This window comes from Balaenoptera physalus, assembly GCF_965194825.1.
Source record: "Balaenoptera physalus genome assembly, chromosome: 16".
Classification (NCBI taxonomy): Eukaryota; Metazoa; Chordata; class Mammalia; order Artiodactyla; family Balaenopteridae; genus Balaenoptera; species Balaenoptera physalus.
In genome coordinates this window covers 64,136,894-64,154,794 of record NC_138898.1, presented here as the reverse complement: position 1 = coordinate 64,154,794, position 17,901 = coordinate 64,136,894, and the positions used below count along the sequence as shown (strand labels likewise).

At 41.9% G+C, this 17,901-nt stretch overlaps 1 protein-coding gene across 16 annotated transcripts in view; it reads right to left on the bottom strand.

The window, feature by feature from the left end:
• Positions 1–17,901, bottom strand: part of SNX29 (sorting nexin 29) — a 566,403-nt gene that overhangs the window by 517,182 nt on the left and 31,320 nt on the right. For 12 of the 16 annotated variants that reach the window (XR_014254726.1, XR_014254727.1, XR_014254728.1 and 9 more), the window contains 2 exons: positions 4,375–4,499; positions 4,234–4,299 (listed from right to left, as the gene is read on the bottom strand). The exons of 1 other annotated variant lie outside the window; for it this stretch is intronic. Coding sequence is in view for 7 of the 15 variants with exons in the window: in XM_082429659.1 (XP_082285785.1) it covers positions 4,234–4,299; positions 4,375–4,499 (191 nt within the window). In the remaining 8 variants the exon portion in view is untranslated. Of the gene's footprint in view, positions 1–4,233; positions 4,300–4,374; positions 4,500–17,901 lie in introns of those variants that run through there. 3 more of the 16 variants (XM_082429655.1, XM_082429653.1, XM_082429657.1) reach the window with 1 other exon arrangement.

Genomic DNA, 17,901 nt, shown 5'->3' with positions numbered 1-17,901 from the left:
TCTACAGAGCCTTATTCTGCCCTAAGGCTTTTCCCAACTACAGAGCTTCTCTGATGAGAAGTTAAGTGGAGCTTTCAGAATTCCCACAGGGTCTTTAAAAAAAAAAAATTAGAGGTCGGGACCTGCAGATGAGGAAGGGCACTGGAAAACACCTCAGGGATTCAGCTGTGTACTGGACTGAATAGTGCCCCCCAAAATTCGTGTCCACCTGGAACCCCAGAATGGGACTTTATTTAGGGAAAGCCTCTTTGCAGGTGTAATTTGTTGAGACGAGGTCATACTGGACCTAATCTAACACGACTGGTGTCCTTCTAAGGAGAGGAGGGGACACAGAGAGACATGGACACAAAGGAAAGAAGGCCATGTGAAGAGAGCGGCCAAGACTGGAGTGATAAAGCTACAAGCCAAGGAATGGCAGGGACTGCTGACAAGCACCAGAAGCTAGGAACACACCCTCCCCTCAGAGCTTTCCAGAAGGAACCAACCCTGCCGACACCTAGATTTTGGACTCCTGGCCTCCAGACTGTGAAAAAGTAAATTTCTCTCTGTTGTTTTAAGCCACCTGGGGTGTGCAAATTTGCTATGGCAACTCCAGGAAACTGATATAAGCTGGAAACCCCGAAGAACTACATCCTAGAAATACATCAGGCATCACAAATGCTAAAGGCCAGGTGTGAACTGGCTTGATCCCTTGACTGGATTAAACTGATCTCCCTCTACCCTAACTGTCTGAGAAGCAACAGTAAATCCTCTCTGAAAAAAGATACAATCATTCCAAACTTCAAATTATCTCTACGATTCTTCATACACAACATCTGGCATTCAGTCGAAAATACCAGATACATGCGAAGACAAGAATGTATTCAAAATCAAGACAAAAACAAAAAATAAGGGACTTTTGGCTACAGCCCAGTGAGAAGGTTAACAAATCTTCTCCCCAAAAAGCAACTATAAAACTGAACAAAATTGACAAAAACAACGGTTTTAGCACTCTAGAAACTGGCTTCAAAGGCTTACAACTTGAGAGGTGTTTACCCTTGAAAACTGCTGAATTTCCAATTAGAACAGTGGGAACAATAACAACAGTACAACAATAAATGGCAATCGACATTCTATCTCAAGTGTCAGGGGCGATAGGGAGGGGTGGAGACTGTGGTGACCTGGAGTACTTTTGCCCCATCTACAAAGGGCAGGGGTGCTGGGCTCCAAACAAAGTCAACAGTAAATGTAGGCCCAGAGTCACAGATCCTCAAGTTTAAGAAAATCTAGAAATCTATATTTCAACATAAAATCTCATAATTTTTAAACGTTGGCAACTTTAAAAAAAAGTTTTTTTAATACGTTGTGCAAGGGCACCAGTTTCCAAACTCAGTCCTACGTGCACCCTAACTGCAGACAACCAAATGCAGTCATGCCCCTGGCAGACTCTCAGTATTATCTACTGTATTGTGATTTTCAACAATGTCATTTTATTCAGTCATTACTCTGAAGTCCAGCTTTTCTCTCTTCATCTAGAAACAGAGCTAATGCAACAGCCTTGTGGATTAATTCACCGTTACTCATTCTCTCCTGTCACTTTCAGTTCAGTTCACTGAGTTAGAGTGGTCTACAGAGGAGCAATTATGGGCACCAGGCCTGCTGCCAGAGGAGGTGGGGAGCGGGGAAGGGCCAGGAACTTCTTGACATCAGTCTGACCTGGGTAGGAATCCTCAGCTCTGCTATTTACCAGCCATGGGAACTTGGGCCTCGTATTAACTTACTTGAGCCTCAGTGTCATCATCTGAAAAGTAAAGACACCATCACCTACGCTGGAATGTTAGTGGCATGTTATCATCACGCACCAGCTCGGGCAGCCCAGTACCAAGGCCTCAAGCCCCCACCACAACCCTGCGAGGCGGGTCCCGTTATCACCCTTAGTTTACACACGAGGAAATAGAAGCTCAGAGAGGAGGTGTCCCAGAGAGCTCATGTGTGACAAGTCGCTGAGCGGGGATTTCAACCCTGCCGTCCGATCGCTAAGCTACATAGAGGGCCCAGCCCAGCAGCCAGCAGAGACAAGGGAGCAGAGCAACGCTCATTCCCGTCGGATCCTTCTCTTCAGACTTCCATTTTATTCATTCTGCCTGGCAAGGTCATTCCAATGGCTTTAAGAACAACCGCAACAAGTCATTGATCTGATCTTTTCCAACTCTGAGCAGCTGAAGAAACACCTGCCCCCTCTCTCGTGAGGTTTTTAATCAAACATGCAATGGCAGGAAAGAGGTTTTAACCAGCCAAGGACCATCCTACACCCGTGAATGGTTAATTAACACTGCCAGCAATGATGACACAAGCCCTTGGCAACTACTCCAGGGCTAAGCGAGTTCGGTCTTTGCTTTGCTTCTAATTGGCCAGGAGGCAGCCCAGCACACCCTCCTGGGCAAAAACAAAGCCGGAGACTGCTCCTCAGCCTCTTCAGGATGCAAGTGTAGAAATCATGCTCAGATGCAGGGAAACAGCAAGAAGGCGAAGGCTGGCGATGTCTTGCAAACGTGTAGGTGCTTCTGTGATTATCAGGGCCAAGTAACAAAAAGATAAGAATTCTAGTCTGGATGGGAATAGGTAGAGCCATTCTTCATGGTTAAAAGATCAGAGCCTCAAGAGGGGGTGAGGTGGAGAAAGAGATTAAAAGTTTAAAGGGTGTTTGGGAGAAGAGGGTAACTGGTTAAACATTTATTGGGGGGGGGAGTGTCTATGAACTGAAGCAGGTGTTTCACATGAGAGTCTCACTGAAGCCTCCTGACAATCCCCCAGGGAGACGAGATGCTCTGCCTTTACAGGTGCAAACAATGAAAGGCACAGAGGGGCATTTTCCCAGGGTCATGCCAGACTTACCCTCGGAGTCTGACTCCAAAGCCAGGGTTGCCTCTGCCATGCCCAGGAGCTGCCCAGAGCCTGGTGGTCTATTCCACACCAGTTCCTCTGAGGTAGCTGCCCCACAGACAGGTAAGAAGGAAATGAGAAGAAACACAAGGGCCCAGCAAGCCAAGGAGGACTGTCGGAAAGGCCATGTCCTCAACCAGACGTCAACCAGCCCCACGCCACCCCACACAGAGGCTCAGGGAAGCATCCCGTACATAAAATGCCACCAAGACGACTGAGGCTGACATCCGACGTGGCCAAGGAGCTGGCTGTGCTTTCTACGAGGACTGAGGCCCTTGACACCGGCTCTTCTCTGAACTGGCCCCCTATGTCCCTGACTTTGAAGGAAGGGACCCGGGAACACAGAAGAAAAATCAACGGTGACAGGAATCCCTCTTGCAGCCATCCCCTGACCCCAACAGGACCCACATTCATTTCTGAAAATGAGCAACCGGTGAGATGAACAGGGATGAAAGATCTGCTGAAGGGGTGAGAGAAAAGGGAAAGGAGACGCACCAACATGAGAGGGAAAGGCAAAGGGTTCGCTTCAGTGGGCAGAGAATTTCCACAAACACCGCTACCAAACACGGTGAGCACTGATGTTTTGCTGTGAAAGGAGGTGAACTAGCAAAAGGTGACACATTTTACTCAGCAGTGACACTGATATCACAGTAACAAGAAGGACTTGGGAATTCAGGGCGGCAGCCACAAGCAGGGTCTGAAAGAACCTGCTCTTTTAAATGTGCGTGTGGGGTGGAACACACAGGATGTTGTTTATATGACATGATACACTTCAAAGTTCAGATCCAAAGCAAACCGCTTCGAACAAATCACATCTGTACCATGGAGAAGAGAGATGAAGGTCCCCACCACTCATAGGGCTATTGTGTGAACTGAGCGAGTTAATTTATATAAAAGACTAACAAAGTGCCAGGCTTGCACTAAGTACCCATGAGCGTTGAATTATTATTATTAGCATTATCCCTGTCATTCAGAGACACAGGAGCACAGGACAAGGGAAATGCTGTGACAATTTTAAAATGGATGGCAGCAGAACTATAAGCTCAGAGACCTGCCTGTTTTCTGCTGCTGTTATTGAAGACAGATTTAATTATGAAACGCCATGCTATCCTTGTGCATAAAGTTAGAACAGATTATTAGTTTCACAGCAATTGCCACACCATGTTGGTGAAATAAGCACCTTAGCTGCAGGTCCCCCGAGCCCCTCGGAGACCACAACATGTGGCTCTGAGAATTCTGCACAAAGGCTGACTTCATTTAAATTAAGATACCAGACAACACCCTAACTGACTGCAAGTAAGACATCCTTACCACGGATTTCTGCACCACAACGTGCCACTGGCCCCCACCAGTCCCGCACGATGACTGCCTTGCCCGCTATTAAAAAATAAACACAAATTAAAAGAGCAAGAGAAAGGAACATCCTCCGGGATGCATCAGGCCGAGCAGTACCTGTTTCGGTTTTGCTGGCGAAGCCTGCTGCCTGTTTGATCGCGGCTGCTGTTAGCGCTAATCCTCGACTCCTCTTCAAGCCATGCTGCAGGACGGCCTCAAACTGGGCACACAGACAGGTTACCCTGCGAGAGAACCAATGATTCATCAATCCACCCTGTGAAGGCAGAGAAACAACCAGGGCGGCCCTGGCATTTCCAGGGAGCTAGTGAGGGTACACACTAGACACCTGGATTTACAGACAGGTGACTGACATGTAACTGACTCCACACCAATCTCCATTTATGTTCATTTCACATAACTTAGGGAAGCCCCACACAGTCTAGCCAAGTTCATCAGACTGGTGAAAGCACAGTAACAATTCACAAGAAACAAGGGGATATGGAACTGGTGCCAGCCAGCAGGGGAGAAAAAAAATAAAATAAAAGCCAATTTAAAAACAAATCAGTTCCGTGTGGGGAGGGGTTGGGTGTTAATTGTATCCAATTCACAAGTTTCAACTCTAATTCATATCATGTCCTTTATGAAACAAGATTATCTTTTAAGAGATTGAATTCACCAGCCTGCCAAATTGGAAACACTGTGTAATTTCATGGCCTGTTACATACCCTAAAAAATAATATGAATTCTGATTCTTGTCCTTTGTTTTGTTGTAAGAGATTACATTGTGAAGTCAGATCCGGAGTTGATGGAATTGTCAATTAAGTTACAATTACTGTGCATTTAACTGAATTGATTTATCAGTAACCAAAGAAATGGGAGATTCAGGAACATGTTCACAGAGAGATGAGGTCACAGCAACTACACTCAATTCTTAACAATCCTCACAGGGTTCCTGGGCCCCCAGCCCAATCGGGTCTGTGCACTTCAGAGACCCTTGCAATCACTCATGCAGCAAATGTTAAGAAATCCTGTACTTCTCCTACATGCCAGGCACTGTTCTAGGCTCTGACGATATGATGGTGGGAGTGAGACAGAAAAGGGTCTCTGCCTCACCACGTTTCCATGTTCTAGCAGGGGAAGATACAAAAACAAATAAGCTAACCAGACCATATCAGTTGATGAGACCTTTGAAGAAAATAAAACAGGATGAGGTGGTAGGTGGAGCCAGGGCAAGAACAGGCTTAGATTCTGTGGCCCGAATGGAGGTAACCTTAGAGTTATGACCTGGATATGACAAGAGGCAGCAGGCTGGGCAGACAGACCCAGTGCAAAGACCCTGAGGCCACCACCATCTGGCTCATCCTTGCATAACTGCAGGCATTTCCTGCTCCACCCACCCCCACACCTGTAGTTATAATACTGCAAGAGTCTATCACTCTGTGGGTGGTAAAACATCTTCACATCCATGATTTCACTAGCTCCTCCCATCAACATTATGATATGGTTGAGGCAGGTATTATTATCTCCATTTTACACATCAAGAAACTGAGGCTTAGAGACATTTAAGAGACAGTACCTAGTAAGTACATAATTAGCAGCAACATGGGTACTCCAGCCCTACCCTACCCACCCCCATGCTGATCCAAGGTAGTTTCCACTACACCCCATGCCACCAAGACAAACATGCTTTATTCTAAGACAAAAGTCAACTCCCTCCCATATGCCACCTTTACTCAAGTCTTCTGTCTACACCAGAAAACGCTAACCCAGCATCAGCAAATACACGGCACACGAATATTTATCCTCTAGTCTGTGCCCGTGACAGACATCACTAATCCATCCCAGAATTCTAGGCTACTACTGCCAATGATCCAAGTTAGCCCTCCAGGAGTTTGGGGGAGAATGGATACATGTATATGTATGGCTGAGTCACTTTGCTGTGCACCTGAAACTATCACAACATTGTTAATCAGCTATACCCCAATATAAAATAAAAACTTTTTTAAAAAAAGTTAGTCCTCCACAGGAAGGAGCCCCACCTGGCATCCCAAACTGAACTTGTCCTCAACTACACTATTTGGTTTCCAACTCCTACCTTGTCCTCCTGGCTCCCCTGCACCTAGCTCACTCAGTGCCTGGAACACAGCGTGTGCTCCGTAAATGCTTTTTCAGTGGATAGGTAAAAGGGTGATTAACCTTGAACCCTGGGTCCCAGAATACTCCCCCACATTGAAACAACCCTTTTTGCTGTGGCAGATGTCACTCTTAAATATTAGATGTGCATATGTTAGTCTCTCTGCATATCCACACAGGCACACATCTGAGGGCTGCCTGAAAGCTGGGACACCCGCCAAAACTATCTAAATCCCACAGGAACCAAAAGCAAGGCATAGCAATACGGAGCCTGACCAAGGCCCTGTTTCAGGGTGGGGTGGGGAGGAGGGCAAAAACCTTGGTCTGTGTTTAGAGTTCTCCATAATAAACCACATCTTTAAACGAATCATCTGCAAATACAATGATTAACTCAACAATCCCCGTCGGTTTGTTTGGCTCCAATGCACAAGTCAGTAACTGCCCCACCAACTCTATAACATCTGGCCCCTAAGGGGAATGGAATGCAGGCGAACAGCACAAACCCAGTCCCCAAGGTTTGCTTACATCAGCAGCATTACCTTCCAGATGCACATAGGTCACAATCAACCCAACACAGCAGAAAACCCAGGTGGGCATTAGTCCTATAATTAGTTCATTATGATGCCTGCCTTGCTGAAGGCCATTCTACTTAACACCCTCTCCATGTCCCCTTTTCACCTCCCCATTTGACCTGAGCTTATATTTACAGGTCATTCAAGACTTAGCTCAAGGGTCCCTTCCTCCAGGAAGCCTTCCTGAGTGCTTCCTCATGCTGAGTTTCCTTCTGCTGCAGCACTTGGTCAATCTCTGTTAACAATCTGCTTTCCACAGCTGTCTCCTCTTGCTAACTTGAGTTTCCAGAGAGCAAGGATCATGCCTCGTTCATCTTAGTGGCGACAGCACCTAGCACAATGCCTGCCATCTGTGGTATATGTGTCCAATATGGTCCCTCCCCTCGAAGAACTCAGAACATGGACTTGATGTATACTTAGGTGAGAGATGCATCTCAGGAGATCTTGTATAATTTGGAATCCAAATCCAGGTCAGTTAAGACTAGGGAACCAAGGGATTTCCCTGGTGGTCCAGTGGGTAGGACTCTGTGCTCCCAATGCAGGGGGCCCAGGTTCAATCCCTGGTCAGGAAACTAGATCCCACATGCATGCCACAACTAGGAGTCCACATGCTGCAACTAAGAAGTCCACATGCCGCAACTAAAAGACCCTGCATGCCACAACTAAGACCTGGTGCTGCCAAAATTAATTAATTAATTAATTAATTAATAATAAATAAAATTTAAAAAAATAGACTAGGGAACCAAGGAGAACACACTGGTCCAACTACATGAATCTAAGCCCTTCAGCTTGTGGTGGGCACGCTATGGGCACTGATTTATAATCATGTCACCTGAAGGTTTTCCATTTCTTCTCACCTTGACTCAGGCATATGATACTTTCTGCAAAAATGAAAGGGGCACCTGCTTTCACGGAGCTCATTATTTTCTGAGCTCAGTCTCTCCTGTTTCCCAGAATGCTCTCTGCTGAGTGCTCTCTGACACGCGGCAGGGGAGGGCAGGCGGTGGGAGGATTGGCTGCCTCCACGGCATTTTCTCACATCTAACTTCTACTATAAGTTAATGAATTGGCCATGTTCTTAATTAAGCAGGGCACGTAACAGTGAATGTTTTAATTTTTTTAAAAAGCACCAGCCAAGAAAATCACTTCAAGTTTTTATGCATATAGCTGTTTACCAGATGAATGGATAAATAAAATGTGGTATATCAATACAATGGACTACTATTCAGCAATAAAAAGGAATAAAGTACTGACACATGCTGCAACAAGGATGAGCCTTGAAAATATCATGCTAAGGGAAAGAAGTCACACCCAAAAGCCATACATTGTATGATTCCATGAAATGTCGAGAAAAGGTAAATACATAGAAACTACAAGTAGATTAGTGTCGCCTAAGGCTGAAATCAGGAATTAACTGTAAACTGGCACAAGGGAACTCTTTGGGGCAATGAAAATGTTCTGAACCTGAATTGTGGTGATGGTTACATAACTCTATAAATTTACTTTAAAAAAAAAATCACTGCATTGTACACGTACAAGGAGTAGATTTTTATGGTAAGTAAATTAGACTTCAGTTAAGCTGTTTTTAAAAAACTGCCCTCAAGGTGCCCAGTAAAAGCTTGATGAAGGAGTGGAAAATGAAATAACCTCCTCCTGCTGACTTTAAGTCTCTCACCACCCGCCGGCACAGCTGGATATTGCACGAGCTTAACTGGTTTGCTGCTAAAATTCTGCAAGCACTGGTTTTCCTGAGCTGTGTCCTAAATTTCAAGACCGCTTAACCTGCCACATTAATCTATGATAAGAATCCTAAGAATCCTGTACTTTTTATGGCAAATGTTAGACATTTATGGCAAATATTAGACAGAAAGGATCAGCAATGAAAGCTGTATTTTAAGAACTGCATCAAATTAACCTCCTGACAGCATAACTTCAAATTGATCCTTTCACTACGTTACAGCTTTACTAGAACCTTTTGGTGAAAAGTACAATCATGAAAATGGATTGGATCATCCTCGTGTGGAAAGCTCCAATGTCACTGAGAACGGAGTCGACTGTACCCATAAAAACGGGCCATTAACAGCATTAGCCATACCTCAGATTTAAGACAGTACAATCATCAACTAAGACAGTACAATCATCAACTACAGCAAGGCCATCACATGACAGCCATTTGAAATGGGCCATGCCCTACATTTATGTGTTATAAATTTCAGAAAGGTTCACATCCTTTAACCGCTGAATTCTACTGGCAGAAATCAATCCTCGGTTGTAATCTACAAGTCAGATAAAGATTTAAGAAGGAAAATATTCAAAACATTATTTAAAACTGTGGAAAGTTAAAAATACATAAAGATTTGACACTTGGGGAATTGGTTAAATGATAATACAACACAAAATCGAATGCCATTTAGCCCTTATTTACCAAGAGCTTATAATGATAAGCCAACAGGTTTATAACATAAAATGAAAAATAAGCAGGGTACAAAACTGTATATTAAGTATGTTTTCAACTATGCTAAAAAAACACTCACAAAAAAATCTGAAGGGGATTTTGTGAAAAATTAAGAGTGACTTGGTAAAATAATTACTGTTGATGACTTTCTTGCCTCTATGCTTTTCTGACTTAGCTTTTTTTCTAAAACAAGCATTTAAAAAGTATTCATGTCTCAAGAACCAGAAATATTGCTACCTTGAGCTAAAAAAAATGAAAAAATATGGCATCAAAGTTATGGTGAGAAAAAAATCACGCAACTATTAAAATGCTTACTGGAAACTTGAAATGGCATTTTTTTTTAAAGCTTGGATTATAATGTTAAGTGAAAAAAAAGCAGATCTACAAAAAGATATAAAAAGGTTTCTAACCTGCAAATTTAAAATATTGCAATAAAAGAAACTGTAACATTAAAAGTTGATTTTTTTTAAGTCAACAAAATGGTGGAGGCGAACTACGTTCACAACAGTAACAACAGTAAAATAAATCATATTTTTAATAAGAAAGATACATGTCCTATATGAAGAAAAACATAATATTCTTAAAAGGTGTAAAGCTCAAAATAAATAGAAATATTGTTTTCCTAAATGGGAAGATTTATTAAAATAAAAATCTTAATTCTTCCCAAATTAGTGTATATATTTAATACAATTCCAATACTAATCACAGGAAGGACTCGGCCTAGTGTGGTTTTGGGTACAGAGATAAACAAATTGATGAAGCAGTATAGAGAATCCCCCTCCAAAAGTCCAAATGAATATGGAAATATTTTATATATAATAATGGTAGCACTTCAACTCAGATGGGCAAGAATGGGCTATTTAACCAGTGGCACTGACCCAAGTGGTTATAGGGCTGAAAGAAAATAAAAATAAACTTCTGTCTCAAACCATCACAGAGCTAAATTCCAGATGGGTTAAGATCAAAAAAATATATAAATGTAGAAAAAATGATAGAGAAAAATACAGAAGAACCTCAGGACAGTATACTCTCAAAGCAAAACTTTAAAGGTTCATAGAATTAACCACATAAAATGTTTAAATTTCAACACAGCAAAAGATATAAATATGGTAAAACAATAAATGATAGACTGGAGAAAATATTTACAGCACACAACTGAAAAAAAATTAAGGGCCATAGTAAACAAAGAGCTTCCACAAATGGACAAAAAAAAGACATGCAACTCAAAAAATTAAAAGACTATTAAAGAAGGTGAACCAACAAACCATTAAGGGAGGAAATACAGTTGGCCAATAAACATAGGAAAAGATATTCAGTCTCACTAGTGACCAGGAAAGTGTTGCAAATACTAAGATATCAACTTAGGACTATCAATTTCAAACCAGTCACAGATCTAGCAAGAGTACATGTAAATGGGTACTGCTGATTGGAATATAAATGTGAATTCCTACATCCTTCTGCAGAGAGACCAAGCAGTACAATTTGTTTAAATGCCTGTACCCTTTGACCCAGCAATCCTACTTCTAGGAATTTATCCTATAAAAATAAAAGCACTACTAATTAGAAAATGAGCAAAAACCATGAACAGATATTTCACCAAAGAAGATACACATGTATAAGAACAGGAAAATACGTTCAACATCATTAGCCATTGGGGAAATGCACATTAACACTACAGTGAGATATGTCTACACACCTATAGGGATGGCCAAAATAGAAAATCATGAGAGTACTAAATGCTGACAAGAATGCAGAGAAACTGGATCACTCACACGTTGCTGGTGGGAATGTAAATGGTACAGCCAGTCTGGAAAACAGTTGGCAGTTTCTTATAAAACTAAATATGCAAATATCATACAACCCAGCAATTGTACTCTTGAGTACTTATCTCAGAGAAATGAAAACTTATGTTCACACAAATAACCTGTACATAAATGTTTATAGCAGCATTATTTCCAGTAGCCAAAAACTGAAAACAACACAGATGTTCTTCAATGAATAAACAGACTGTGGTACATCCAGACCACGGAATACTACTCAGCAATAAAAAGAAACACGCTACGGATACATGCAACAATCTGGATGACTCTCAAGGAAATTACCCTGAGTGAAAAAAAAAAAAGCCAATCCCAAAAATTACACACTGTATGATTCCATTTACATAACATTCTTGGAATGACGAAATTATAGAAATGGAGAACAGATTGGTAGTTGCCAGGAGTTAGGGATGGGGAGGGAGGAGACAGGAGGGAGGTGGGCACGGTTATAAAAAAGCAACAGGAGGAACCCTGTGGTGATGAAACCATTCTGTATCTTGACTGTGGTGGGGGACACATGAACCTACAGAGTGATAAAACTGCACAGAACTAAATACACACACACACACAAATAAGTATAAGTAAAACTAGTGAAATTTGAAATGCCGGCCTAGAATTTTACAAGATGTGACCACTGGGGAAAACTGGGTAAAGGGTAAATGGGATCTTTCTATATTATTCACATACATACAACTGCATGTGAATCTATAATTATCTCAAAATTAAAAGTTGAAATAGGGCTCCCCTGGTGGCACAGTGGTTAAGAATCCACCTGCTAATGCAGGGGACATGGGTTTGAGCCCTGGGCCGGGAAAATCCCACATGCCGCAGAGCAACTAAGCCCGTGTGCCACAACTACTGAGCCCGCGCTCTACAGCCAGCGAGTCACAACTACTGAGCCCACGTGTTACAACTACTGAAGCCTGTGCGCCTAGAGCCCATGCTCCACAGCAAGAGAAGCCCACGCACTGCAACAAAGACCCAACGCAGCCAAAAATAAATAAATAAAATAAATTTATTTTTTTTTAAAGTTGAAATAAACAATTAAATATAAAAGCATTAGTAGGCAAAGACATACATATACACAAATATTTTTATTGCGGCATTGTTATAATAGTAAAAGCAGAAACAAAACTAGACACAACCTGAACGTCCATTAACAGGAAAACGGTAAATAAGTTACAGCACCTCCACACTACAAAATATTATGTAGAAATTTTAAAAGAATGAGATGCCAGACCTAAACAACCTAGAAGCACCTTTTTTCCCCACATTTTAAGGTCTCAGAAATCCAAGTGTGCCTCATAATTGATGAAATTATCCAATTAAAACTGGCACTGGTTTTTCTTTCTTAATTACACATAAAGAAGACATGGATGGTAGGCTGCACCATTATGTTACCTATTGACCCGAAACAATGTCCATAATACATGGCCAAGTTATTAAAAAAAAAAAAAAAGCAAGTTACAGTGTAATATAAATTGTATGATTCCTATTTGAAGGACGAGGGAGAGAAAGAGGAAGAGGACTGGGCTTCCATAAGCCTGTCTTCTCAATTATTTGCATCATCTACCATCAGGTGGGCAGACGTAAGCATCCTTGAAAATTCAGGCAAACTCATCCAGAGCAAGGATAATGAGGGCTGGGGTTAAGGCTGGGATCCTCCTCCTCAGCGTGACAGCACCAGCGTACAAGGCTCTCTCCCACTCCTTGCTGTGCCAGGGGTGCTGGGACCAGTGAATCAAATCAGCGCAGGGCTCTCAACTAGTCCTCCGTGCTTTGGCCTAGAGCACCTTCTCTCTGTGCTAGGTAAATGGAACGAAAGTAAATTGCAGCCCAGAGATAACGAGCCAAAAAGATCTCTGAGAAAGGTGGCATCCACCTAGAAGAAACTAAAATTGGTTTTAGTTTTATCTCAGAAACCCTACAAAGATAAATTCCAGATGGATCAAAGGCTTAACTGTACACATTAAAAATCTTGTAAGAAAATGTAAAAGACCACATGCATACTCTAACATTGAGGAAGATCTTAAAACACTGAAAACACAGAAACTGGTAGGTTGGTATATGGAATCAGTAAAAAGACATTTAACCATGTAAAAATTTTTAAATGTAGCATTATAACAGATACTATTACCTGTGCCTACAAAGATAATGGACAGATTTGAAAAAAAATATTTGCAACGCAGAAAACAGATGAAAGGTTAATTAATTACTATAATATACAAAGAGCTCTCACAAATTGACAAGGGGACAAATAATCCAACAAGAAATTGGACAAACAGTATGAAGCAGCTTTGCACAAGAGAGCAAAGCCAAACAGCTCACAAATATTAAAAAAAAAAAAACTGAAATTCACTAGCAATCAACATGCAAATTAAAATGACAGTGAGCCACCACTTTTCAACCATCAGACTGACAAAACTTCAAAACAACACTCAAAACTATTATTAGGAAGTAAGAAAAGGGTAGTTTCATGCACTGCCAGTAGAAATTTTTAGAAAGACACCTGACCACAACTATTAAAAATAAACACATTCTCTTTGGCCCAGCAACCCAACCTGGAAATCTCTGCCAAACAAAATCCTTAGTACATAAGAAAACATGCTCAAGGATGTCTGTTGTTTCACTGTCTATAGTAGTAAAAATTGGAAACAAAGTCAATATTACTTCATAGGCAATTGTTGGTATATCTGCATCATGCAATATAATGCAGCCTTTTAAAAAGAATTTTTAGAACTCTAGCTTGGAAAGGTTTTGACAGGGTAGTGCCAAGAGAGAAAATACAGATGCAGAACATTATATATAATTCAATTTTTGTAAGACAATGGCAATAAAACCTGCGTGCGTGTGTGTGTATACACATGTATTTTAATTGTAAAAGATTAAATGAATGTGGAGAAACACACAGAACAAATGATTCTTGATCATTAACATAAGTTACCCAGAGGGAGGGAGAAGAGGATATGGTAGAGAAAGAAGAGGGGGAAAAAAACAGTTGACAAAGAACCAGAAAAAATGCAAGCTTGGTAACAGTGAAAACTCACAAGGCAGTACTTTTCAAGATACTATCGGTGTGTGTAAAGCAACTATACTCCAATAAAAATTAATTTTAAAAAAAAGATACTGTTCGTGTGAAGGCCTGAGGATGGCAGACAGGCATGTAAAAAGAAGTCAAATGAATGTTCTACTAGAGGAACCAGAAATTAGAAAAATAACCAACTTTTAAATGGGTTAAATCATCATTTCTGACCATTTTTTAAAGTTACTAATATAAACACAGTAACTGTCTTCTCTGGGGTAGACAGACCCTCCAGCTCTGATCTAGACACAAACACCACTTGCAATTCTTTTGGCAGATGAGGAGCTTCAAAGTCAGGAACAGGAGATGGCAGCTGAGAAGGAATCAGTTGAAGAAGCCGGTAAATCAAAGGGGAAAAAGAGGATGGAGAAAAGCAAGAGCCCCTCAATGCAGAAGGGGTGACGAAATGGTTAACGTGTATCAAGTCAGTGGCCAAGGTGGTCCAGTGGTTAAGACTCTGAGCTTCCACTGCAGGGGGCACAGGTTCAATCCCTGGTTGGGGAACTAAGATTCCACATGCTGCGCAGGGCGGTCAAACAAACAAACAAAAAAAAAATCAAAGTCAGTGGCCAAGGGATCTTCAAGTTTGGTTGGAGTCCATAGCCTGGGAGAAAGAAAACTCCACACCGAAAACTTCCTTTAAACAAACAACAGAGTCACAGATGTAGAACACAAACTTATGGTTACGGGTGGTGGGGAGGGAGATTGGGATTGACATACACACTACTATATATAAAACAGATAACTAATAAGGACCTACTGTATAGCATAGGGAACTCTATTCAATACTCTGTAATGATGTATATGGGAAAAGAATCTAAAAAACAGTGGATATATCTATATGTGTAACTGATTCACTTTGCTGTACAGCAGAAACTAACACAACATTGCCAATCATCCACACTCCAATTAAAAAAAACAAAAACAAATAAGATGCAGGCAACTCTGCAGTACAGATGTACCTTTGAAAAAGCAAAGGCCACTCAGAATAAAATTTACAGCCCGTTACTAGAGCCAAAAAAATAAAAATAAATAAAACAAACAAAATTTAAAATAATATACATTTGTTCTGATTTCTGGCCATCTCTTAGAGCCAGAGCATTTATGCCTCATCCCCCACGTCAGCCAATCTTACCAAGCCTCAGTACTAAGCCTTCCGTCCCTTCTCCCAATACCACCACCTCCACTCAGCTTCCCTGCCTACTGCACAGAGCCACGGCCTCTGGCTGCAACCCCAGGTCCCACCTCACCTGCCCATGCCCCTGGCATGCTGATCAGCAGCTACCCTCCTGAAATGCAAATCTGACAACGTCATCATCTTTCTTTCCACAGTTTGCTATGGGTATATGGTACATGACATGATTTTAGGGGGACCATAAATGAACATTTTTGGTTAATCATTTTACTATGTCAAGAAAAAAACAGAAGCAGCCATCAATCTTTGATTTCACTGACGGCTTATGACAAGACCAGAGTAGACAAGGCCTTGAAATTCCACCTCAAGCCAATCTCTGGCTCAGATGGTACACGGAAATGGCAAAAATTGTGAAAAGAGTATACGGATAGCCATAGTTTAAGAAATAATACCCTAGTGGATAAAGTTCAAACACTTCCCCATGACAGCAAGCCAAGAATCTACTGACCTTCCAGCCCAGCTCCCAGCACATACAACACATCATCCATGATTCCACTCCTTTCTCACACACCCCTGAGTCTTCACATTTGCTACTCCTGCTGCCTGGAAGTCCCATCCTGCCCATTTGACCACTAAAGACCCTGTACTCGCCTCTCACGTCTATACTATGTAATTATTACCACAGGCCACCATGACTGTCTGCAATTTACACGTCCATCGCCCAGGCTCAATTCTGAGTTCCTTGAGAATAGCAACCATCTCGTCCAGTTTGCAGCCCCAATGCCAACCCAGTGACCTATAAACAAGCATCTGCTAAATGAAGCAATTAATGAGCAATCATTCCGGCCTTTAGTTTCCAAATTAGTCAAAACACTGGTATGTCTAGTCATAGGAAGAAAATGTATTGCGCTTACTAAGTTCTCACTGGGTGTGTCAAGCAAACAATATTACATCTAATCCTCACTTCAACCCTAGGAAGTGGGTACCACGATCATCATCTAATTTTACAGATCGTGCAAGAGAGGCCTAGAGAAGCTGAGCAAGTCCTAAATTACGCAGCTGGTAACTGGTGATCTGTGGACCGAGTGGGCAAGAAGATAAGTACGCCTGACTCCAAAGCTCATACTTCATGCTCAAGGCCTCTCTCCACACCAGGACAGGGGTGATGTTGATGACGACCGTGCTTACGTATGATTTCCTGTGGGCCTAGCACTGCTCTCAGCAACTATCAATATAAACAATATAAATATTAAAATTCACATGGAAATGTGCTCAGATTTGCTAAATGCCCTAGGGCTCCCCATTTGCTAAAAATTATCTTTTTCAAAAAGAAATCAATTCATTTGATCAATAAAGTAAAATGAAAGAATATGCAGTGTGGAATTATCTACCACAGAGCCTCAAAGTGGAAATCAAGTGCACAGGGCTGGGGAGATGAGAAACCCAATTAATGAACCCCAGGGTTTTTGCCAGGATGAGAAGGATGAGCACATCCAGTGAACACCTCAAACCACTAAGAGGCTGGTGAGAAACCTGTGACAAACTGCACGTTAAAAAATCACATGATGAACATCCAGAGACATGTAAAAGAGGAAAAGGAATGTCTGAAAAAGCCATTCAGTTTCATAAGCGTCCAGAGGAATACACAGGACAGTTTTCAACTGTGCTAAGACACAACATTAGGGAACAGCAAAGAGCAGCTGTTTGTTGTCTAGCTTCCTAAAAAGTTCAAAACCGGGGCTTCCCTGGTGGCGCAGTGGTTGAGAATCTGCCTGCCAATGCAGGGCACACGGGTTCGAGCCCTGGTCTGGGAAGATCCCACATGCCGCAGAGCAACTAGGCCCATGAGCCACAACTACTGAGCCTGCGCGTCTGGAGCCTGTGCTCCGCAACAAGAGAGGCCGCGACAGTGAGAGGCCCGCGCACCGCGATGAAGAGTGGCCCCGCTCGCCGCAACTAGAGAAAGCCCTCGCACAGAAACGAAGACCCAACACAGCCAAAAATAAATAAGTAAATAAATAAATATATTAAAAAAAAAAAAAAAAAGTTCAAAACCGTTCTGAATTCCTTAACAGGTAAAGAAAAATCACCAAAACAAAGCTCTCTTCCCTGGCATGTTTTGGAAGGAGAAGAAATTCTCCTCTCTGATTTCTTCTGACATAGTCACCTGAACGAGTAACAAAAATTTACAATTTCTAAATGAGGCAAATACCCAAAGCCAACTCACTGCCACCCATAACGGCAGAGTGTCAAGACACTTCACACAAAATTATAATGGCAGTAACACAAGTGTCAAGACACTTCACACAAAATTATAATGGCAGTAACAACAGCTAACAATTTCTAGAAACTTACTAGCTGCCAGGCACTGTTCTAAGGGCTGCACATGAGCTAACTCACAACTCTATGAAGTGAATACTATCGCTACTCTCCCCATTTACATACAAGGA